This window comes from Microtus ochrogaster, linkage group LG1, assembly GCF_000317375.1.
Source record: "Microtus ochrogaster isolate Prairie Vole_2 linkage group LG1, MicOch1.0, whole genome shotgun sequence".
In the NCBI taxonomy this organism is placed as follows: Eukaryota; Metazoa; Chordata; class Mammalia; order Rodentia; family Cricetidae; genus Microtus; species Microtus ochrogaster.
The window spans coordinates 5,763,068-5,786,157 of NC_022027.1; the positions used below are offsets into that span (position 1 = coordinate 5,763,068).

General features: G+C 45.4%; 2 protein-coding genes across 6 annotated transcripts in view; one reads left to right on the forward strand and one right to left on the reverse strand.

Annotated features, from left to right (window-relative positions):
* Rtn4 (reticulon 4) overlaps positions 1-10,832 on the forward strand; it is a 59,212-nt gene extending 48,380 nt beyond the window's left edge. For all 3 annotated transcript variants that reach the window (XM_026785055.1, XM_005359168.1, XM_005359169.2), the window contains 4 exons: positions 8,934-9,003; positions 9,427-9,473; positions 9,627-9,685; positions 9,922-10,832. In XM_026785055.1, the coding sequence (XP_026640856.1) occupies positions 8,934-9,003; positions 9,427-9,473; positions 9,627-9,685; positions 9,922-9,964 (219 nt within the window). In that variant the 3' untranslated portion in view covers positions 9,965-10,832. The remainder of the gene's footprint in view (positions 1-8,933; positions 9,004-9,426; positions 9,474-9,626; positions 9,686-9,921) is intronic.
* Positions 10,833-10,911: 79 nt separating this feature from the next.
* Positions 10,912-23,090, reverse strand: part of Eml6 (echinoderm microtubule associated protein like 6) — a 263,304-nt gene continuing 251,125 nt past the window's right edge. For all 3 annotated transcript variants that reach the window (XM_026785058.1, XM_026785057.1, XM_026785056.1), the window contains 10 exons: positions 21,963-22,171; positions 20,420-20,577; positions 19,841-19,955; positions 18,494-18,682; positions 16,817-16,989; positions 16,306-16,468; positions 14,701-14,804; positions 13,608-13,761; positions 13,083-13,183; positions 10,912-12,590 (listed from right to left, as the gene is read on the reverse strand). In XM_026785058.1, coding sequence (XP_026640859.1) covers positions 12,566-12,590; positions 13,083-13,183; positions 13,608-13,761; positions 14,701-14,804; positions 16,306-16,468; positions 16,817-16,989; positions 18,494-18,682; positions 19,841-19,955; positions 20,420-20,577; positions 21,963-22,171 — 1,391 coding nt within the window. In that variant the 3' untranslated portion in view covers positions 10,912-12,565. The remainder of the gene's footprint in view (positions 12,591-13,082; positions 13,184-13,607; positions 13,762-14,700; positions 14,805-16,305; positions 16,469-16,816; positions 16,990-18,493; positions 18,683-19,840; positions 19,956-20,419; positions 20,578-21,962; positions 22,172-23,090) is intronic.

The window sequence follows — 23,090 nt, forward strand, 5'->3', positions numbered from 1 at the left end:
TCTGAAGAGAGTTTCTGTGTGTTAGCTTTACATGTGTGGTCCTGTTTGCCCATCATAGTTTTTGTTCCCATGGAAAAGCAAATTATTTCCTCCAGGTATCCAACTTCAGTGGGGTTCAGGTCCCAAAGAGGAGGTGTGGAGTTGGTGAAGGGAAGGTAGAGACTGACAGGGTCTGAGGGTGGATCAGTTTATTGAAAAAAAAGGCTGTGCCTTTTACATTCTGTAATTGCACAAGCAAGATTGAGAGCAGGCTCAGTGATTCAGGGGCGATCAGCCTGAGAGTTCAGCAAGTATCTTGATGCCTCTTGTTCTTTACGGTTTAGTAACTCCCCAGGCACCCGCTGACACTTCTTCCTGAGCAGTCTCAGCGTTTGTGGTCAGGAGGTGTCAACCATAATGGTCCTCTGCCTGGGCTGTCTCTAGGGAAAGCAAGGGGAGTTGTGGGGCCTGTAAGCAGGGACTGTGGAGCCTAGAGGCTGGCATTGACCGTGACAAGTTAATGGGGGGGGGGGAAGCGGAAGTTCCTCCTCCCAGAGATAACTTTCCTCAAGCCTCTGAGGAAATGGGGCCTAGAACCAAACACCTGACCTTGCAGCAAAGGCCAGACTGGACACTACAATTTAAGAGCAATTTTCATTTCTTAAGGGGTTTGATGCAGCACTTGAACTGTATTTATGCAATGTGCGTGCGTGCCTGCGTGCGTGCCTGCGTGTGTGCGTGTGTGTGTGTGTGTGTGTGTGTGTGTGTGTGTGCGTGCGTGTATGTATGTAGCTGTTTCCTAATTGCATTCCTTTGTGTCTTAGTCTTCTGGGCCTGTTCCCCTCATGCACTCCCAAAAGGAGTCTTGATGGCTTATTCTCTTTCCATTATACTGTACCATTCTGATTCCTCTGTACTTATTAACTGAACTCTTGCCCTTATGGCCTCAGGCCCATTGTTTCTCTGACTGTGAGGTGTGCCCAGTCAGTAAATCTGTAACTTTTCTGTTCTTGGTGCAATGGGTATTTCTGTGTGCAGAGTCACCGCATCATGCTTTATGGATTCATGGTGGTGGAGAGTTTTCCCAAAGAAGTATGTATACAGTTGCCATTATGCACATTTTCATCCTTAATTAACCCCCACAAAATTCCCCAAAGGAAGAGGCATAAGAAACTCATAACACACAGTGAGAATCATGAAAAAATGGGAGTAAAGGTGGTAGAGAGTTATGATTGTGATCTCAAAATGCTGCAACTTGGTCAAGCAGCAGTGATCACTGTGTGGAGTATTTCCTTCTGGGAATGGACTCACAGGTGCTAGCTGTCAGTTTTTGAGAGGAATTAAGAATCACTCTTGCAAACACATGACAACACCCCCTCTCCATTTCCACTATCTTTAAATTCCTTTTCTCCCTTTCCTCCACAATGAGGGAAGAGTTTATTTCAACTGTCATCAAAGAAGTGATCAGATTCCAGGGCTCTGAAGCCAGCACCTGAGATGAGCTGACAGCAGAAGTGTGCCTGTTTACTCTTGGTAGTTGTCTTGGGCTAATGAAATAGTTCGTGTTGTTGCAGATTCCTCTCTTTAGCTTCCTGTCTGTTTGTTCCATTCATTTTGCTACTCTGAAATAAACTTTTTAAGGTTTTTAATCCTAGACAATATTTCAGTTATCCACAAAATGATGATTAATCCATTTTCTGGTTAAAGCATATGGGCCGAGTCACCGTTGATTCAGATACTAAATACTATAAACACTTTAGGTCTTAATCATTTCAAGCGTGGGGTCTTACACTGCTGCAGCACTGCTCAGGCGAGGCTGGCTCTGAGCTTCTGTTTCTGCTGCTAGAGCCAGAGAGAGGGGTTAGAGGTGTGGTCGTCTGGTGCTGTTACAGTGGTGTTCCTACCTAGTTAAGGGTTAGCTCACTTTTTGTGATTGATCCCTATAAGATCTTTGGGGGAGAGCTCTTGTTTTAAAAGGAGTTTTCCAACTTGGTTGCCTTCTGGAGTCATGTGATGTGTTATATTTTATATAACTTTATCTGAGAAGGCGGAGGAACCCGAGTTTTAATTCCCTGAAGTTCTGATTTAATTTCTCTGGGAACACTGAATGGGTGATAGCTGATGTAGAAAGTTATGCCGTTAGCATAAAACCCTGTTTGTCCCTACCTCCAGTTTAAAAGAAAAGTATATCATACCTGCTGGTGTCATCTTGAGCACCCCTTGAAGGACTTTTGAAGCTTTAATAGAAAGTTCCTATCTTGTAAGCCAGGGATGTGTATCACAGCCTGCACACCTCCTGTCCACATCCAGTCAGGGCAAGGGTCCATCCTGACGTATTTTCTGTCCACATACCTTCTGCCCACACATGAAGTCAAGCACACAGTGCAGATGGGTCAAACAGACTTGTTTAGGGGAGTGGAAATACGTAGTTTTTGTCTCCATAAACTCCAGCATTTCAGGAATTATTTGTCCTTGGGCAAGGATGTTAGATATTGGACCCCTGGTTGCTGGGTTCCTCCACCACTGATGCAATAAACTAAATCAAACCGAGTTATAAATCCAGGTTTAATGAAGAGAGCAAAGCAACTCCTGGGAAGGCAGGGGAGGGATCACTTTGTGCCCAGTCTGTGGGAATCCCAGAAGAGCACTAGGGAGACTGACTCACCAAAATGCAAAAGCAAGGTTTATTTTGTGCACAATACAAACCAGCAGGGATCTCTCAAAGCAACTGGTGTAGCAGTGGCAAGAGGAGGCACCCTGCCCTTCTAGAGGGCATTATTTTAAGGCAAAAACCATAAAAGTTACATTAGCAGGGTATGGGGTGATGGACTTCTAAGGTTTAGGACCCTGATTGGCTGACATTTGTCTAGGAGTGGCCTGGTGAAAAGTGATGGGTGTGTGCTAGCAGGTGATCCTGTCTACAAAGGTTGTACTGGCCGTCAGGAATTTCCTTTGGAAGGTCTGTTCCTGGGTGGTGCCTGGGTGGTCTCAGTTTGTGGTCTTTCTTGGAACCAGGTATTGCCTCAGGGTAAACTACTGAGACTCAGGCCTCTATTAAGCTTGTCCTGGCTGGGTCATGCCTTATGGGCAAATATGACTACCTGGTCTTACATAGCTTGAGCCGAGAGCCCCAGGAAAGGACTGACTTTTGGCGGCCTTTCTCAGGGTGGGGTTTGGAGTGGGAGGAGTGAGACCAGGACGTGGAGTGGAGCCACTAGCTGGAGATACCAACATCCCAACCTTTTTGGGTATATATGGATGGTGGTAGGGCTTCCTTTTAAACAAAGGGGCTGGCAGATCAGAGGCATTTTTGTTTCATGGGTCTCTTAGGCATAGTAATTAAAACTTAAAATGTAATTGACTCTCACGTCACCTTGCTTTATTGTTGTTTGCTATGTGTGCACTGAGTAACTGACTCAGAAGCTTCTGAGGTTCTCGGGTAAAGATGAGGCCAGACTGCACCACCATCTCCTGCCCTTTGAAATACCAAATCCAAGAAATTGTTACTTAAAAGGGACTAAGAGAAGGCATTTTCAGTGGGTTCTTCTATGTATCTGTAGGATGACTTTGTATGATAGTGGACCTGTAGCTGTAAGTGAAAACATCAGTAGCTACATTGCCTGGTATGTAACTATACTGTTTGAGGATATGACTTTATCTCTGTGCCAGGGCAGGGGTCTTGACTCTAAGAGTAACTGTTCCAAAAGAACATTAAGGCCCTTCTGCTGCTGTGCTAACACATCTCCACAGTTTCCTGCCATGTTTCTTTGGCTTTCAGAAAAAGTAGAAGAAAAATGTAGAGATAGTTAAGGTCATTCAAGGAAATGGGTTAAATTGATTTTAGAAAGGATAAATAGTTTACAGTGTTTTAAAAGATTTCTTAATAGTCACAATTCCCAAAGTATCTGAAATTCTGTTGTGTGCCCTTCCATTTTCCTTAAATATGTCTTCTTCCCAAAATGAAGCGTCATAACTCTGCAGCCCTCCTAGTGAGGTCTGTTTGAACTTTATTCCCTTATTCTCCCGGAGGAGAGGCAGACAAGACACTGGCCTGCCTCTTCCAGTGACTGTTTAACGTTCATCATGCGTGGCTTCTTGCAGCCTTGCTGCTGTCAGTAGAGAGCGCGACAGGTGGTTGCTCTCCTCCAGCGCTTGCCACAGCTGAGGGCTGCTTTTCAGAGGTCTCCATCCAGGTGTAACCTTGATGTGGAACTTGGATGAAGAAAAAACTTTCAGGGTGAGACAATATGTAGTAGAATTTATTAAAATTGAGGCCACATGGCCAGAGAGGAGACTAGTAGTTAAGTGTGCTCCTCTTGGGTATGGCTTCCAGCACTCATACTGAGTGGGTCACAGCTGACTGGAACCGCATCTCCACAGGGTCCATCCCAGGCCTCTTGGCCTCTGTGGGCGCCTGCGTGCACCTGGCACACAGACAGATGTGACTTACACATGAGTGAGTTTCCACACACAGATAAATTTTTAAATCTTAAATAGAATAGAAATATGCTCAAAAAAAAAAAAACAAAGCATGTCAGAGAGCATGTGCTGGCTTCTCAAGGGACAGTTACATCTCTAAAGGTTGCCAACGAAACAGCCCAGCCTCCTGTGTTTTTGTACACACACACCTTCCAAGGCTCAAATATCCACTCTCAGCCTTTGAACTGCTGTGAAGAGATGTAGTCCCCAACAGTTAGAAGTCACAGAATTTCTTCTTTAAACCAGGTGGTGTGGTGACTTTGTGAGCAGGTTTATTTAGGGAGTGCTAGAAATTGAAAGTTACATCATTTTGACCCTGGCTGAGCAGTGATTTACCCATCCTTGATGTCCTTTGAAAAGAAAATGAACAGTCTCGGTGATACCTGGAGTTTTCTGATAGGCAAGCCAGACCTGGGATGAAGGGCCTTTATTTCCCATGGTTTTCTTCCCATGTCTTCATGATTGCCTTAACTTTTTTTCCTTACTCAATGTTAATTCTTACGGCATCTGGCTTTTATATATATATCTTTTGCTTCCTTCCCTCTTTTTATTATTTATTTATCTACGTTATTTTTTTATTATGTGCAGTGATATTCTTCCTGAATGTGTGTCTGTGTGATTGTGTTGTATCCTATGTTATCAACTATTGTGAGCTGCCATGTGGGTTCTGGGAGTTGAACCCAGGTCATTTGAAATAGCAGTCAGTGGTCTTAACAGCTGAGCCATTTCTCCAGCCCAGCATCTGACTCTTGATCATGTATTTTCTGGAAACTCTGTTTTTTTTGTTTTTGGATATAACATTTAAAACTTCTGTGAAATTTGATTTCTTTGTTAGAATTAGGAAGAATACTTGGATGGCTGCAGTATGTGGGGAGAATCGCCGCAGTCACTCTAGCCTGGGTGTGTTGTTTCCTGGCATCAAAGATATTGCTGCGAAGTTTGTCTGAGAGTAGCCTGCAGAGAGAGGCCTTGAGGTGTGGAATCCTGAACTATTCTCCTTATGTGTTGAGAGACTAGTCTTATGGAGTAACTGTAATTGATCAGGTTAGGGGTTATTAGCTTAAAATGCACTGCTCTCTGCGTTCTGCCATGGGTAGGGGCATCTGTCACTAAAACAGTCCCTAAGATGTGGAATGTTGACTCTTTCCCCGCAGCTCTGTTTACAGTGATGAATGAGAACAGCTCTGTGACTCTACTGTAAATTCTCCAGCGTACAAGTTACGTGTTTGAGGAAGCTATAAAACTGAACGGGGAAAGATGTGCTGATAGAGTCATCCTCCAAACCCTTCTCCCACAGGCTCTGCAACAGCCGCTAAAAGTGGGAAGGGTTTCAAACTTGTTTGAGTTATGAGTGCCTGACATGTCTTATTTGGATATTAGAGTGTTGCTCTTTGTAGAATTAATGGTGGTTGTACGTATTCAAAAGATCCTTTAATGAGTAGTTAGTGTGCTTATTAGAGTTTGCCACCCACAGTAAGCATTCAGACGTATTTTGTTGAGTGAGTACATAGAAAAAAAGATAGTCTTTAGATGAAGAGTTGGGGGCTTGCAACGAAAGAGACACAGTGTGGTTTTCAGTTTGCAACAATATGGAGGCTCAACAAAGTGCAGAGGTGTAAGCCTAGGCCGAGTGAGTGTCACCCTATGCTGGAATCTGCTCTGCGCGAGGCATGGTCCTGAGCACTGCAGCCTCATGTGTAAGCTGAAGTGTGCTTGGGTTGCTGCTGCTGCTCCTTCCTTCATCAGTTCTGCCAGCTCCGGGAGCTCGGGGGACACTGAACACATGACAAGCAGCTTCCTCCTCTGTCTCTGCAGTGGAGTTGTCCTATTTGGAGAATCCTCTGCCTATGACTCCTGCCCTCAGCTGCTGTCCTAAATCGCCTCAGTGTGGTCTCTGCGTTCCCAGCAGAATGGAGGGAAGCTGGCCCTCTGCTTGGGGTTCTGCTTCTGCTTTAACAAAGGGGAAACTACAGACTTCCTTTCACCCTCTTTCCCCCGGCCACTGTAGTGGTGGAGACTAGACTGTTCATTTTCTGGGGAAACCAGTTGACAGAAACGTTTTCACAGCCTGAGATCCAAGAGTGGTGGTGTCCATTTTTAAAAGTTGAAAAACAGCAAGCAAAAAACAGTACGCGATGAAGAGCCTCTGAGGCCCATAAACCCTAAAATGCTTACCATGTGGTTCTGTGGAAAGTTGCCATGTCCTGCTTTAGTTAATGGGGAGCTCTGCTCTGTCAATACTGTTGTTACATATACATAAACAATCACAATAGGAAATGGTTAAGAGCACTTGCAGAGGACCCAAGTTCAATTTCCAGCATCCCTTGGCAGCTAACAACTGTCTATAATATAGTTACAGGGGATCTGATACCTACTCCATGGGCACCAGGTATACATGTGAGCAAAACACTCATGCACATAAATTTTTTTAAGTCATCATAGATGGTGCTATCATGGCAGTATGTTTGTTGTCTCAAAAAGTGGCACAACAGTTGTCGGACACAGCCAAAAGCTTTGCGTTAGAGAATATAGCAATGCAGGGGATTTCTTCTTTAGGACATAATAGAGAGGGATTTATTACCTGCAGGAGGGAAGTGTGTGAATGTCTCAGGGCATGCTCAGTTTGTACTATTATTAAGTGTAAGCTAAAGACAGAGTTAAGGATATGTTCTTCCTATCTTATTATTAATGTGTTAATACAGCAATATGTCCTGAAGGTACCCACCTTTCTTTGTGGTTACCAAAAATGCTGATCATAAATGTTGAATACAATTTAGACTAGCTTTGTGCTTGTCTTGAAGAACTGCTTTGAGCATGTAAGCGATCTATATGGTACATGTCAGTGAGCTGTTATGTCACAAGTTTTAGAAATGAAAGAAAAATTTACAATCTTATCATTCATGAGTAAAGTGTGTGTGTGTATGTGTCTGTGTGTGTATGTGTAATAGTTCTCAAAATGAAATTATGTTTTAGAAACAGAGCCTTTACAGACTTCTTCTTTTGCTGTTTTATTTTTTAAATGTCAAATGAACCAGATTATTAAAGTACAGTTTAGTTTATTATAATTTCTGGCCCCTGGAGGAAATAGTGAAACCTGTATTACTGTAGTTAGTTGAATACTAGGCAACTTAGAAACCTTCTTGTGCTTCAGTGCCTATGTGCTGAGGTAATGAATAAGACAGAGTCAAGAAGGATAAATGTGTTTCTTCTAAGTAAAGGCAGTTAGGGAATAGTAGTGATCGGTTACATTAATTAATGTATACATCAGTTACATTAGACAGTAGTATAAAAGTTTGATGTGGGAGTCCCCTCTGTGTGTTGTGATTACCATTAAATAAATAATGGTATTTATTTAATAATGGTAGAATAAAGAAACTGCTTTGGACCTATAGCAAGGCAGAACTTAGGTAGGCAGGGAAAACTAGGATGAATGCTGGGAGAGAGAAGGAAGGAGGAGAGAGAAGCCATGGAGCCGTGGAGACGGATGCTGGAAACTTTACCTGGTAAGCCACAGCCATGTGGCAATATACAGATTAATAGAAATGGGTTAAATTAATATAAGAGCTAGCCAATAAGAAGCTATAGCTAATGGACCAAGCAGTGATTTAATTAATATAGTTTCTGTGTTATTACTTTGGGTCTAAGCTAGCCTGATGGCCAGGAACCATCAAGTGGCCTCTCTCCCAGCAAGTTGGTGCTCCACATTGGGCACCAGATGAAGGCAGAAGTCGTCACAGAATAATCCCATACTAGTTCAGAATTATCTAGATAGATCACTGTCCTAGATAACAGTCCTCTGCACAGATGGGGAACAGGAACAGAGTCTAGCTGCCGGAAGCGAGAATTGGAAGCAAGAGAGCTGTATTTATAATATAAGAGACCATGCTCAAGTGGGCTGGTATCTTAAAGGCTATTTCCTGAAGGAGTAGAAGGAGCTCCCACAGCACCGTATCTTAAGTGCTATTGGCTGACGGAGCAGAATGTGCTCCCATAGCAGTTTGAGATGTGTCTTTCCCCCATCCCCCAGGTTAATTGTGGTCCTCAAACATCTTGGAACTTAGCGACCCTTGCTCCATTGATTATCACATGTCTGCTATTTTGGCATCTGTATTACTCAATCTGTGTATTTTCTCAAGTATCTTCAGTTTGTCAGTAGTTACTTTTCATGGTGCTTCCTTGTTCCTCCCATTGAAAAGCTAGGCAGCAACTTAGAGCTGGAGGGAGGGCGGGGTGTCCCTTTCCTATGTTTTCTGGTCTTGAAGAAAACAGTTCTCTCTCATGTATTCCAACGAAAATGAATCAGATCCAAATATAGTCTAATTAGGATTCTGAATTAAGGCTGATAGCAGCCTAAGTGAATATTTGTATGACTTTACTCAGTTTTCAAGATCAGATTGGCATTGAGATGGATAATTTGGGGGAGGGGGGAGAGTTTACATGAATTTTCCTTATCATGGGCTCTTCTTTGCTTACAGTTTGCAGTGTTGATGTGGGTGTTTACTTATGTTGGTGCCTTGTTCAATGGTCTGACACTGCTGATTTTAGGTAAGTCTACAAAAAGATTGAAAAGCACTTAGAGAAATTTTGGTAGAGACTATCCTTTTGTAAGAAAAAAGACTAAATTTGAGGTTGTGGGGTCTTTAAGTAGTAGCTGATACTGATACTGTTTTATTGAAATGTGATATTAGTCCCTGAAGACTATTCTAGTAACAGTGACAGCCCACCTTGCCTGCTGATACACTCCTGTGTAGAAGTGGGGTACACGCATACTGTGGACTCGATGTGATGTGATTGGAAGTCAGGCATAGTTTCTCAGCTGTGCTCCCATCCTCTGCCCATGCAGGAGCGTGCGAGAATTCATGCAGGCCTTAGGAGCTCTGGGCCTAGTTATTTTGATTACTTTTGGCTTCATAATTTATGTTCACTCACAGAATGAAGCCATTAAAATTTGTGTATTTGCTTTTTCAGCTCTGATTTCACTCTTCAGTATTCCTGTTATTTATGAACGACACCAGGTAATTTTTTTAACTGTCAACTTCAAAATATAAAGTTCACTCTTATTGTATAAGACTTATTAAGAGAGCTAGTTTCCAAACTGCTTGGTATGTAGTAATGTTTGATATTCTTTGGCAGTGGTAACTTTGTAATGCTTTCATTCTCTTTCTTAGGCACAGATAGATCATTATCTTGGACTTGCAAATAAGAGTGTTAAAGAGGCCATGGCCAAGTAAGTACACTCTGCAACCGCTTTACCACGGGTGAGGGCAGCGCTCTGCACAGCTTCAGTGTTGGCAGAATGTGCCTCCTGAGTCCAGCAGTTTTGTTGTTGTTTTTTTTTTTAAAGACATTGTTGATCCTCACATTGTTTTGTATTTTGGTAGCTTTAGGATTCTCTAAATAATATAAAACATAGAATGTTTTTAAGAAGCAAGAAACAAAATTGACATTTTTCTTTATTTGTAGAATCCAAGCAAAAATCCCTGGATTGAAGCGCAAAGCAGAATGAAAGAGCCCCAAACAGTAGGAGTTCATCTTTAAAGGGGACACTCATTTGGTAGCGGGGGTGGGAGGGTCAGGGGTGAGCCCTTGGCGGCGGTGCAGCTTTCAGCTCTTTATTTTTAGCAGTGCACTGTTTGAGGAAAAATGGCCTGTCTTGACTTCTTGTGTTTATCATCTTAAGTATTGTAAGCTGCTATGTATGGACGTAAGTTGTAATCAGACTTGTTTTTCCTGTATGAGCACTGGGGAATAAAGTGAGCTGAGAAAGCGATGTTTTACTGCAGGTAGTCTTGCTGTATTTGGGAAATTGCAAGAAGGTGAAGCTGAAAAAAACAAAAACTTTTCACAGTGTACTGTGTTTGGTTGATGTAAATTGATGCAGATTTTTCTGAATGAAATGTTTAGACGAGATCATACTACTAAAGCAGAAATGAAAATGCTGTTTTTATGGTATGTTCTAGGTGTATTGTGAACTTACTGTTATATTGCCAATATAAGTAAATATAGACATAATCTATATATAGTGTTTCACAAAGCTTAGATCTCTACCTTCCAGCTGCCCCACAGTCGTCGGTCATATGGTGTAGTCTCAAGCACGTAAACTAGGAAGAGAATGTACTTCTGGGAGCACTACCCCGTTTTCAGGGCTCCAGCATCAACGTCATTGCAGAGACTTACTGTATAATTAATTCTGTCACAGACTCTGATTCTATGGACTGAATTTAATGCTTCCAAATGTTTGCAGTTATCAAACATTGTTATGCAAGAAATCATAAAATGAAGACTTAGCCATTGTGGTTTAAGCTGTACTGAATTATCTGTGGAATGCATTGTGAACTGTAAAAGCAAAGTATCAATAAAGCATATAGACTTAATGTATGTGTTTAGTGTCTGGTTTCATTGAATGGTCAGTGACATGCTTTTAGTTCATGAAACAGCTAAAGAACAAAGCAATTTACATAGTGAAATTTATTTGAACCATAACAAAAGGTGTTAAATTCTTTTATACTCGCCTGAAAATAAACTCATGCACCAATATTTTAACAGAATACAGTGCAAGATTTATGAATATACATAAAATCACATCACATAAACTTTACAAATGAGATTTTCAGAAGTCTTTATAACACACTATTGCTCTTCAGATATACATGTACATATACCACTGATTAATCAGGTGTCCATCCACATGGTTATTTAAATGCAGGATCTGGTCAGAATGAAGGTCGGTAGTGCAAGATAGGCAGACATGGTCATCACTCGGCATTGCCAGTTACAGGAAATAGAACTAGGGCCGCACAGGGACTCTACTGACGGCCCGACAACCTACTAGTGGATTAATGTAAGGCATTAATAAATTGGCATGGAAAATAGCTTAATGAGTAGTCTAATCCTTTCAGAATGCTGAAGCACTTCTGGGGTAAATGTTAATCTATTCTTTAACTGAAATGCTCCATTTCCCCTTTCTCTAAGTTGACAGCTGCAGACAGCTAGCGACTCCAGGTCCAGAATTGTAGTGCACAGACTGGGAGGACCGTGGCTGTGCACTGCGTGACCGCCTCTCACAGCAGCCTGCTTCCAGTGCGTGCCCTCGGCGTAACTGAGCAAAGTCAGGAAACTCTAGTTGGGAATTTGTTCAAGAGAGATTTTAAAATCTAGATTTGGCTTGCATTGATTATCTGAAACAAATGGAGCCAAGCCAGCCCTACCCAAGGGAATAAACCAAACACAGCCTTTTAGCAAGACCGATCAGTGCACTCACTTGGACATACTGGAGACACCCCCCCCCCCATACCAACCCCCTTACATCTTCTAGAAGTTTTGTTTTTGAAGGATTTAGGTTAGGTTGTGGATTTGGCACTAACATAAAACCCATGCTACTTCCCACAGAATTGAGTTGTTCTGCTCACCTTCCTTGTTACCACTTTCTCTGAGCAGGTGTCTGAGGCCTTTAGAAACCCTAGACACACAGGACAAGTGGCAGAGTCTGCTAGTCCCATAGCCCTCCTCAGCCCGGAAGTTTTAGCACCATGTGTAGACAGGAGACACTGGGAGGGGAGGCAGCAGCCTACACACTGGGGACTTTCAAGGCACTTAATGGATAGAAAACTGCAAATGATACTTTAAAAAATTAAGTTTCTCAACTGTTTATACATGGCTCATTTGGCTTTGAAAGCTAACTGTGGCAAACAAGCTGTCTACTTCTAACTTACACTGTCGTGTCCAGGGAACACTCTTGAAATATATAGAAAAAGAATAGCAAAAACGCCTTTGTAAAAGTCGTAATGCAAATTAAAAGCTACATCTTGGTTAGGTAACTGAGGCCGTAAATTTTGTCAGTGGGCTACATCACCAGGATTTCGTTGTTTGTGTAGTTACTAGTGAGCGTAGGTTTAGTCTCCAGCACAGAAGCAAACAGTCTTAATACTGTAGGACTTGACTTTCCTTCTTGGCATCACCATCTTGCGAAGTCCCGATTGTGAGACAGTCCTACAACCTCGTTGGCATTCAGAACTTGTGTGTCCCACAGCAGTTGACATGGAGAAGGCACCTCTGCACTGCCTGGAAGTAGCTGGGGAGAAGCAGCATAGCGCACGAGCTTCCGCGTTTACAAACAGCGCCATACAAATACACTGAAAAGCAGACCAGACGTTTTTGTGGGGCCAGATAATAAAATTTTGAGAGGTGCCAAACACAGTCTTGCCCACTGCTCAAGATCTCAAAATGTAAACCAGGTCTTGCCACCTCTGGTCGCCTCCCCTCCCTCCTAGTTAATCATTTTGTTTTGGGAACAGGGTTTCACTACGTAGTCTGAGGGTTCCAGGTGTGAGCCACCACGCCTGGCTTATGGCTCTGTTTTAGAGTTCTTTGACGTGTGTCTGCTCTCACCCCTTTTGCAGAATGAATAGCTGTCACGTGACATGCGCTCAACCGTCCCAGGACAGCACTGGTGGGGACATGGGTCTGTCATGTGTAGAGAATCCCAGAGAGACTATAGCAAGTCCTTGCTTTTCCTATGGACTCGTGGGATTTTTTTTTACTGTTCCCTATCTGGGATTTTCTTTTTTTACTGTTCCCTATCTGACCCGCAGGACGCTGGACTAGAGGGACAACCCGGCTCCTACCTGCAGTCGTCTCCTCCCGTGCTGACCACATACTTGTCGTCGTATGAGAAACGGATGTTTGTCACGTGAGCTGAGTGACCAAAATAACGTTTATGCTTGGCCTGTGAGAGAAAAATGGAAGTGGCTGAGTGCCTTTTATTTCCAGTAACAAAGTCAAGTTACAGATCCACCCGCTGCCCTGCTCCCAGAAACCCCCACAGTTCTGTCTGGACCATGAGTTGAGTCTCCCTTCCTCCTAGGGCCGCAGACGCTGCTCCTGAGACCCAGGCTCGGGAAGGTCAGCTGTAACCACAGCACTTCCAGGCTACCCTGCCAGCCAGCCTTTTGCTGCTTTCCCTCGTGGTCGTTTTGTCCCCCACCATCTGTCTAGTTTCGAGGGCTGTAGCTGCAGAGGGACATTAAAACGCCAGCCCAATCTCCACAGGGCTGGATCCATGCTAACTCGGATGGCCATCTATGTGCGGATCCCTCCAACTACAGGAGCATGGCCTAGAGGCGGTTTGGGAGCTGCTTAAGAAAACTCACGAATTTCTCTGTGCATGGAAAATCAAAGAGCTTCACCAGCCCGAAATCATCTCCTGTGACAATGTTCAAGCCAGCGTGGGTCACACACGCACAGTTGACATCAGCCTTGTCTGCATTTCGTGGCCAGATTCCAATAACTTCATCTCCTAGAACACTGGTCCAAGAGGGAAAGGTTAGGAAGATGTGGCGGAATTTCCTAGGGCCATTGTCCCCTTCTGATGTAAGATGTAGATAAGGATTCTACAAAATTTGGTCGTTTGGTGGCTGTCAGGAAACAGCCATCCCCTGCCCTGGCCATTTTCACCACCTTGTACTGTTCCCTTCTCAAACCATCCCCTATGCTCCAGAAAGAAAAGTTTATTCCCAGCTTTGCTTTTCTTTTCTTTCTTCTTCCTTCCTTTCTTTCTTTCTTTCTTTCTTTCTTTCTTTCTTTCTTTCTTTCTTTCTTTCTTTCTTTCCCCTCTCTCTTTCATTCTTTTTGTCTCCCTCCCTCTCTCTCTCCCTCCCTCGTTTTGCTTTTTTTTGAGACAGGGTTTCTCTGTGTAACAGCCCTAGCTGTCCTGGAACTAGCTCTTGTAGACCAAGATAGCCTTGAACTCACAGAGATCCACCTGCCTCTGCCTCCCACGTGCTGGGATTATAGGTGTGTGCCACCACCGCCTGGCTTGATTTTTTTTTTTCTTCTTCTCTATGGTCTTACTGTATGTATATGTGAGTGTGAATGTGTGTGTGTTGGCAAGGGCAGGGCTCCTCACTCACTTTTGTCCCTTGCCTTGACTAGAGCAGGCACTGTTTCTTCGCCTGTCCAACAATAGTTCTATTCCCCAGTATCCCACCCTTGGGCCTTCTTTCTCCAGGTTCCTAGAAGCCTCATTGTTCCTGGGCTTGGTCAAAACACTTGAACTTGCTGAATGGGATTTGGGGTTGGTATGAGAGATCAGACAAAAAGGACTTGCTGCTCACAAAGCACTGATCTTCCCATGCTCACACCCCACCCCGAGAAAGACAGTTTCCTCTCAGCTCTTCCTGCCATGGCCATTACAACCCCAGAGGCAGAGGTGGGACCAGTCCAAGTAGAGTTCTCTGTAGTCACCTTGTCCAGGAAGCCCAGGTGATCTTCTCAATGACCATGGCTTCAGTTACCTGCTTCCCAAGGGGAACCTCATGCACCTGGCGCTTGTAGGCTCCTGTTGACACCTGTGAGTGGAGAGGGACCATGTTCATCTGCTTCCTCAATCCCACAGACCCCCTTGGCTGTCTTCCTGAACACCAGTTCAGACCCCAACATCGAAACCCGAATTCAGCTCCGCTCTACAAAGCCTGGACACGGCCCGTGCTAAAGTTCACAGGATGGGGTGTCTTCTAGCACACCCCTTCCATTTCCCAAAGTCCTGACACATTGGTTCTCCAAATGTGGTTGCATGTCAGTGACTTGGAAACTCATTGGCAACAGGGATCATTGGCCCAGCTTGTCAGATCAAACTCTGTGAGGGAGGGAGGGCCATGATTGCAATACATAGAAACCCCCTGTTCTCAGAGTGAAGGCAAGTCATGGTGGGCAGTGTCTGATGGCCCTGCTTCTTTAGGAGTCCCTGGTGGAACTGTTTCCACATTCAAGGAGATTTGCCAGCATCTTACATCTTAGACCTTTTACTCAGCGTGGTGACGATGCCTCTACATAGCCACCCCAGCTCCTCTGTTCATGGAATGAGCCTAAGTCTCGCCTCGGGCTTTTAATACAGATGGCTTGGAGCAAAAATCCCATCCCCATTGTCAGCTCACTCCTACACAAGTACAGACTCGGCCTAAGCAGCACTTGTTCAGAAGGGAGGCAGGTCTAAAATGCTACCTCTTCGGGAGCGGCTGGCACCCTTCACTTGCCTTTGCAGCACACGGGCATGGCCTTTGTGATTTTGTATTTGTCTTCTCCCTGCAAGTGCACGCTCCAGGAGACAACACATTGTATCCATCCGGAAGCTCACCTGGCCTAACTAACATGTTACTACATTTGCAAAGTGAGTATGTGCACTCCTCTCTTTCATAGTGAATATCCAACCCTGGGCTTCCAAATGCTGAAATACTGAATCGGTTCCAAAGGAAGGGCCCGTGATCTCGCCACACTGGTCAGCTCTGTTGGTCCCAGGGAAGAGCTCCCCAGCCCACTCCAGTATGCAGCAGCATCAACAAGCCGGACAAGCTCAGCGCAGCCCTAGGGAGCTAGAGACTAGGAAGGCTTTTTAAAAATAACACTGTTGATAGTCTCTCTCTGTGTACATGCATGCAAGTGCCTGCTACAGTGCATGTATGGAGGGAATCAGGTCTCCTTCCATCACGTGGGATGGGGGAGGGTTTGAACTTGGGTTTAGCTGCAGGCACTGTTACCTGCTGAGCCGTCTGCTAAGCCCCAGAAATTAGGAAACTGTGATGAAGGGCTGGTGAAAGTAGGTTAAAGACGACTAGGGATATGCTTCCTGCTATATATTGGTTTTTGTGTCTTACTAAAGAATGACTATATATAAAGATTATCTAAGCCTCTGTTTCTACATTTATAAAACAGGAGGAAGGGAACAGCCCTTGGAAGCCGCCTGTAGTGGATAAATTAGGATGTTGCCCAGCATGCAGTCAGCACTCTACTGATAGAAGCGCTGCTTTGTTGCTCTTCTTGGTCGCCCCCGAGACAAGTTAACCAGCAGCATACCTGAATGTATTTGCTGTCTGCAGAAAAGTCCATCTGAATGACAAAGCTTGGGATGTCTTTGCAGTAGCCCATGCGGTTCAGACTTGTGCCCTGAGTGAGGTCATAGAAGTCAACCGTGTGCTCGGAAGAGCCCACAGCTAAGAATCTGTTGTCTGGGCTGATTCTAGGGAAAAACACAATCAAGAGCATGGTCCATGAGGAAGCTTTGTGGGGCTGCTCAGGTACAAGGCAGATCCGAACACACAAACATGGGTCAGCATGGTCCCAAGACTATGAGATGAGCCTCCCGACTCACATGTGGCTGGCATCTCCCCAGGTTCTATGAAATTAAACACATTTCCTGATCTAATCCCAAAGGGTGGTATACAGCCATTTGTAAAATTACAAGTACTTTTACCATCTTACGGAAAAATGGCTGCGTGTGTGAGGTACCCTTAGATAGCTGGCTGGAGAAGCTGTGCCTCCCACACTGCCACTAAAAGGACCATGGTGGCTCAGACCACTCACGTACCTGATATCTTGGATGGCAGATTTCCGGTCTCGTTTTTTCCCCCAAACTTTCAGGCTGTTCACCAGCAAGATGACAAACTCTCCATTCTTCATGCCAATGGCCACCATCTCCCCATCGGGGCTATAGGCTGCACACCTGGCCGCGTGGCCCAGGCTCACCTTGTTTAGCAGTTTCTGCATGGATACAAAGAGTCATCTGAGGCCTCCTCCCCTGGGCTCACCTCTGAGGGATTTCTGACAGCAGGACAGGGAAGTTAGACTACTGAAGGCCACCAGTGCTTTCTCATAGTCAACCCCTTCGGGCATCGTGATGAGAACCACTTGGGGGATAGCACATTGCAGGGCACCATTTGGCAAACATTGCCTGCTAGTGTTGTCATAACGTTACGCTGACACTGCAGGATCTGTGTGCTAGCTCCCCAGCTTGGCCGTGCCAACTGTGGACAGCAGTGTGGTTTCACCTATGGAAACAGTGGGCCAGACCCAGACCTTGGGCTTTGCCAGGCACTTCAGCCATCAGCACGCTAGCTCAGCTCTTGAAACGGGCTCTCACTTCCTGGGTGGGTATGTTTGTGTCCACTGCTGCCCACACAGAAGGGATACTGACATCGGTCTTGGAAAAGTCTTGTAGGCAGTAACCATAGCATAGAGGAAGCTTCCAGTACAGAGCAGGTTTCAGCGAGTGTAAGCTGCTTTTAGTAACTATAATAGCTCCGAAACTAAATGAGTATTAACATTCTTTGACTCTTACAATATGAGAATATGACCAAACATTTCTTTGCCGTTTTGAAACAGAATTTTGGTGTTTGTTCTGGCCGGATAAGGCTCAGTAACCTTTTTCTTGATATTTTACTTCCTCACCCCAAAGTTTTCCCAACCTTCCTGAGACATGATGGGAACATTTGACATTCTCAAACATTCCTTTCCCTTCCTCCTCTTCCCTTGTCCTTTCATAAAAAGACAGTAATGTTCAATTCAATTATTCTGGAATTATCAACATCTAGGGCTCAGTAGAGTGCTTATCTAATATCCATGAAGCCTTGGTTTGAGCCCCAGAACTGCCTGGATTCCCAGCACTGGAAAAGTAGAGGCAGGAGAGTCAGGAGTGTCACTGTCTGTCTTTACTGTATACGGAGCTCCAGGGCAGCCTAGGCTAGGAGACCCTGTCTCGATGTAAGTATAACCAGGCAGATGAGATGTGTGAGGGACTTTATTAGTAGACCTCCTAACAGTGCGGATCCAGAGTGCCTGCTCCAGCAGCTCCCACCTCTGCTCCAGCTGCTACAGGCACACGAGCCAGACAGGGTTGTGGCGTGAACTTTTTGTACACTGTGAAGATGTCTTTGCCAAGGCGCCACCTAACTGGTTTAATAAAAAGCTAAACAGCCATTAGCTGAGAAGGAGGTATAGGTGGGACAGCCAGACACAGAGGATGCTGGGAAGAAAGGTGGGGTCACCGGGAAACACAGGGAACAAGACATGTTGGAGGACAGGTAAAGCCACAGCCATGTGGCAATACATAGATGAATAGAAATGAGTTAATTTAAGTGGTAAGAGCTAGTTAGTAGCAAGCTTAGGCTATGGCCAAACTTTATAATTAATAATAAGTCTCTGGGCCATTATTGGGGAGCTAACGGTCCCAGTGAAAAACATGGACTACACAGAATATGCCCCTTACCTTGTCAGCCAGGTCCCAGATCCGTGCTGTGCCATCATTGCTGGCTGAGATGAAGATGTCCTTAGAGGGGTGTGTGGCTAGACCCCAGATCTCCCCCTCCATATGGCCATCAATCAAGATGTTTGAAGCAGCATTTTTTTCACCAACTTCAATTATCTCACCATCTTTGGTTCCTACTAAAATTTTCCCCTGTTATAATAAAATACTATTAGAAGAAGAACTATATGAGCTCACTCATCTGAGGTGACCAAGGTGACCAGTTTGTGGAACACAAAGGAGAATGGAGTTACCAGGGGCAGGAGGGATGGTGAAGGGGAGGTGGTGTTTAATAGAAACTCAGTTTTAATGAGAAAATATTTGAAGGCCATAGCATAAATGTGTTTAATTTCTATGCATTGTACATAAAATGGTTAAAATGGTAAGCTTTATGTGTTTTGCCACAGTTTTAAAAATGATTTAAAGCCAGGCGGTGGTGGCACACACCTTTAATCTCCGCACTTGGGAGGCGGAGGCAGGTGGATCTCTGGGTTTGAGGTCAACCTGGTCTACAGAGTGAGTTCCAGAACAGCCAGAGCTACACAGATAAACCCTGTCTTGAAAAAAACCACACACACACACACACACACACACACACACACACACACACAAAAAAAAAAAACCCCACTAATAATAATAAATAACAATTATAATAAATCCAGAAGCACTGTTAGTGGAATCTGCTACGCTGTTACTAACAGGGCAGCTGAGAGGTGACTTGTTAAGGACTGAACACCTGTCACGGTCTCCTCTCCCTACTTCCTTTCCCAGCAGCTCCCTCGGGCAGGAGCTTGAGCAGCGTTCTTCTCTCTCTTCAGAAAAAAACCTAACCCCAAACAAAACACATACGCAAGAACAAAACAAACAAACCAAACCCCCAAAGTACAAAGTACTTGGTGCTGGTCAGCTCCTCCTGAGCATGCGGCCTGCCCTGGGTGTGGATGGCACTGAAGAAAGCCTTGTCCCTCACCCAGCAGCTACCAAGGCCAAGTTCTTCCTTCCACTGAGCAGAGATATAAGCGGGCAAGTGATTTGGTATCATTCAGCTTATGAGAATAGTGTCTTTAGTGACAGTGGCTGACTTCCTTCAGGCAAACAGAAAGATACACTCATCTACGGAACACGAAGCCCTCTCTGGCAACCTGGGCGCTGAACACAGGTTCAGAGCCACCCCTAGGCTTCCTGGAGCAAGTTCATCTGGCTCTGATTGCTGAGCAGAGTATAATTTACACCTCAGGGTTGACAGCTGGGAGCCCCGTCTTCCTCAGCTTGGCCTGAAGGAGCGGCTCCCGTGGGGCCAGCCATACTCACTTTGCCACGGCACACGGAGCGCACACACTCCACCAGCTGCCCCGTCTCCAACTGGAAAGCCCGGCAGCGCTTCATCTCTTGGTCCCACAACTTGACAGCACCTCCTTCTTTAGTCCTACAAAAGACACAAAGGCATTCACCCATCCCCTCAAGACTTCCCTCCCAGGCCCTCTCAGCCCCAGCCACTGATGGCATGGCCACCCAGGCCCAGCAGGATGGACCCTCCAGGGTGCTTCCTGGGTCCCACAGATATCCTATATCTCCTTCAAAAGTGCATGTCTGGAGGAAAGCAAGCCTAGCCCCCAAGGCCAGGCACGTTTTCATCAGCCTACCAATAGAGCGTTTCACAAATCCTGCCTTCTCGCTAACATTCCTCTTCTTCCTCCCTTCCTCCAGGAGCACTCACAACAGCTTTTTAAGAAGTGTTTCCAGAGATTTTAGCTGCTAATGGCCTTCTCTACTGCCCTCTCGGGAATTGGGCTCCCTTGTAGAGATGGCAGTCTGATTAGAAAAATAAACCCTTGCTCAACTTCATTCAAGATAGCAGCAAACAAATCCCCAAGAGGGATCTTTGCTTACGGCCGTTCTTTCCCGCCAGTCACGATCAGCCCGTCCCGGAGGGTGGTATACATGGTGAAAACTGGGCCTGTGTGGGCCTTGGCCACCAGCCGGATGAGGAAGTGCTCCTTCCACACATAGACATCTCCATTGATGGCACCGGTGAAAGTGAGGTTGTTCTGCAAACGAAGAGAGACAGATTTAACGGTCCCTTCTCAGCCACTGGCTCCTTTCGTTTGTTTAAAATTAATTTTTGTTATTTTTAATTATGTGTGTGTGTATGTGTGTCCATGCCTGTGAGTATAGGTACCCACAGAGACCACAGTAATTGGATGCCATCAAGCCAGAGGTACAAGCAGTTATGGGATACCTGAGTGGGGTGCTGGGATTTGAACTCAGGTCCTCTGGAAGAGCAGTGAGTGCTCTTAGCCCCTGAACAATCTCTCCAGTCAGACCGGCAGCTCTGCTGAGAGGTCCAGCTGTACACCGCCCATCTGGTCTGCATTAACCCAAAGAGATTTGCGGGGAACCGGAAGGACACGAGAGGTCCCCTGGCTTTACAGTTTACCTGCTAATTGGTTTGGGCATGATTGCGTTGCATGTCTGTGCACCTCTGCAGCATCAACACAAGACAGGCCACAGCAGGGGCAGGGCCAGCCCTAACCAGTGAGCAGGTTATCACTATCAGTTTGGATGGAAAGAGCAAGGGCAAAGGGCATAGTTGGATGTGGGTGGCACTAGTCCGTTCTCTGGGGTCTCAGAGTGAACAGGGAGAGAGTGAGCTGAGCGCTGTCTCTAAATCCTGACTGTGGTTGCCATGTGGCTAGCTGCCTCAACTCTCCCAACATGCTGCTGCTCTCATGATGAACTGATCGCAACCCACGAGGAAAATAAACCCTTGCTTAGCTTGCTCTCTTCAGCTATTCTGTCATGGCAACGGGAAAAGTAACTAACACTGTTTGACTCAACATTTGAGAACAAAAAAAATGGGTAAACATGTAGTTACTGGAGGGACTAAGGAGACAGCCTAGTCAGTAAGCACTTGCCTTGCAAGAATGAGGTCCCGAGTTCAATCCCCAGAATCTACATTTACAAAATTCTGGTAATGCTGTTATGTGCTGCTAACCTCAGTGCTGGGAACCTGGAGACAGAGATCCCTGAGGGTCACTGGCCAGCCAGCTGAGCCTAATTAGTAAGCTTCAGCTTCAGTGACAGACTGTCTTGAAGGAGGTGACTGGCTCCTAATGACACCTAAGATTGCCCTTTAGTATCCACATATCCAGCAACAAACACACACAACACACACCACACACACACACACACACACACACACACACACACACACACACACACAGTGCAGACCATCCACTATGGATGCTGAGGACCGAGAACACAAAGGATTCAGTGCACATTGTAGTTAATCTCCCACTGATGGAAAGGATGGGGAACACTGTTTACTAAGGAACTGCTTAATAAGGGTGGCTTATTGGCCAACACCTGCCCCACTCCCATGCCCAGCCTGAGGACTCAGGAACCTCTCTGAGACAACCTCTGCTGAACTTACAGCACCAAAAGCCACGGACAGCATCGTCTGCATCTTGGCAGCCTCCATGGACCCGATGACCCCTTTCTTGTATAGCAGCGCACTTCCAGCCAGGGTCCAGAACTTCATGTGTTTGACCCCAACAGATACAAACTGTGTGTCTGAGTCGGGGCGAAATTCTACCACAAAGATACGGTCCAAGTGACCCCCTCGGCTGGCAACCTTGGTACCTGTGTGGGCAACAGAGTTTAATGAGGCTAGTTCTTTTCATGTGTGGGCCAGAGCAAGAAAAGTCCAGGCCTGCCTTCCATCCACTCAGAGTTCAGGTCGAGTTACTTCTTTAACAGCATTCCCTTCAGACACCATGACAAGGAGGGCATATACGTGTGCCTGGGAATATTTTCCAGAGAAGTGGGTGCTACTAACAGAACCTCCACCCACAAGCCTATGACTAGAGAAGGAAATGACTGTGGCCCATGATATGGAAGCTTCTAGATTCCAGAAAAAAGGTAGGATTGATTTACCCTCCTACTACATCTTTCTGCTCCCAGATCAGCACTATTCAGCTCCAGGAGGCTCGCCCGCCCTTCCAGTGTCCCTGGGAGCTCAGATCCTTCGGATGCCTTTTATCTCCTTACTTCTACCCCAAGATGCCCTGTGTTGCATTTCTTTAGCCTCAATATCCCTTTGCAGCTTGTGCATTTTATGCTTACATTTTTTCCCTTTTATATTTAGTTACTAGTTTTTCTTATACCATACTCTAAATGTCCTCTGTGCCTCACTTACCCTCACTTGTCCTTCACCTGGAATCTCAACTTTATTGTAGACCAACCCTGACTATATTAACCTTTCTGCTGTGCCCTTGGGATCCTCACTGAAACCGGTATGACAACTGTTGTAGCTGGGGAGTTAAACTGTGAGCAGTCACACCATGAGAAGTCACACCATGAGAAGTCACACCGTGAGAAGTCACACCGTGAGAAGTCACACCATGAGAAGTCACACCGTGAGAAGTCACACCATGAGAAGTCACACCGTGAGAAGTCGCACTGTTAGAAGTCACACCGTGAGAAGTCGCACCATGAGAAGTCACACCATGAGAAGTCAGTCACACCACGAGAAGTCACACCGTGAGAAGTCGCACCATGA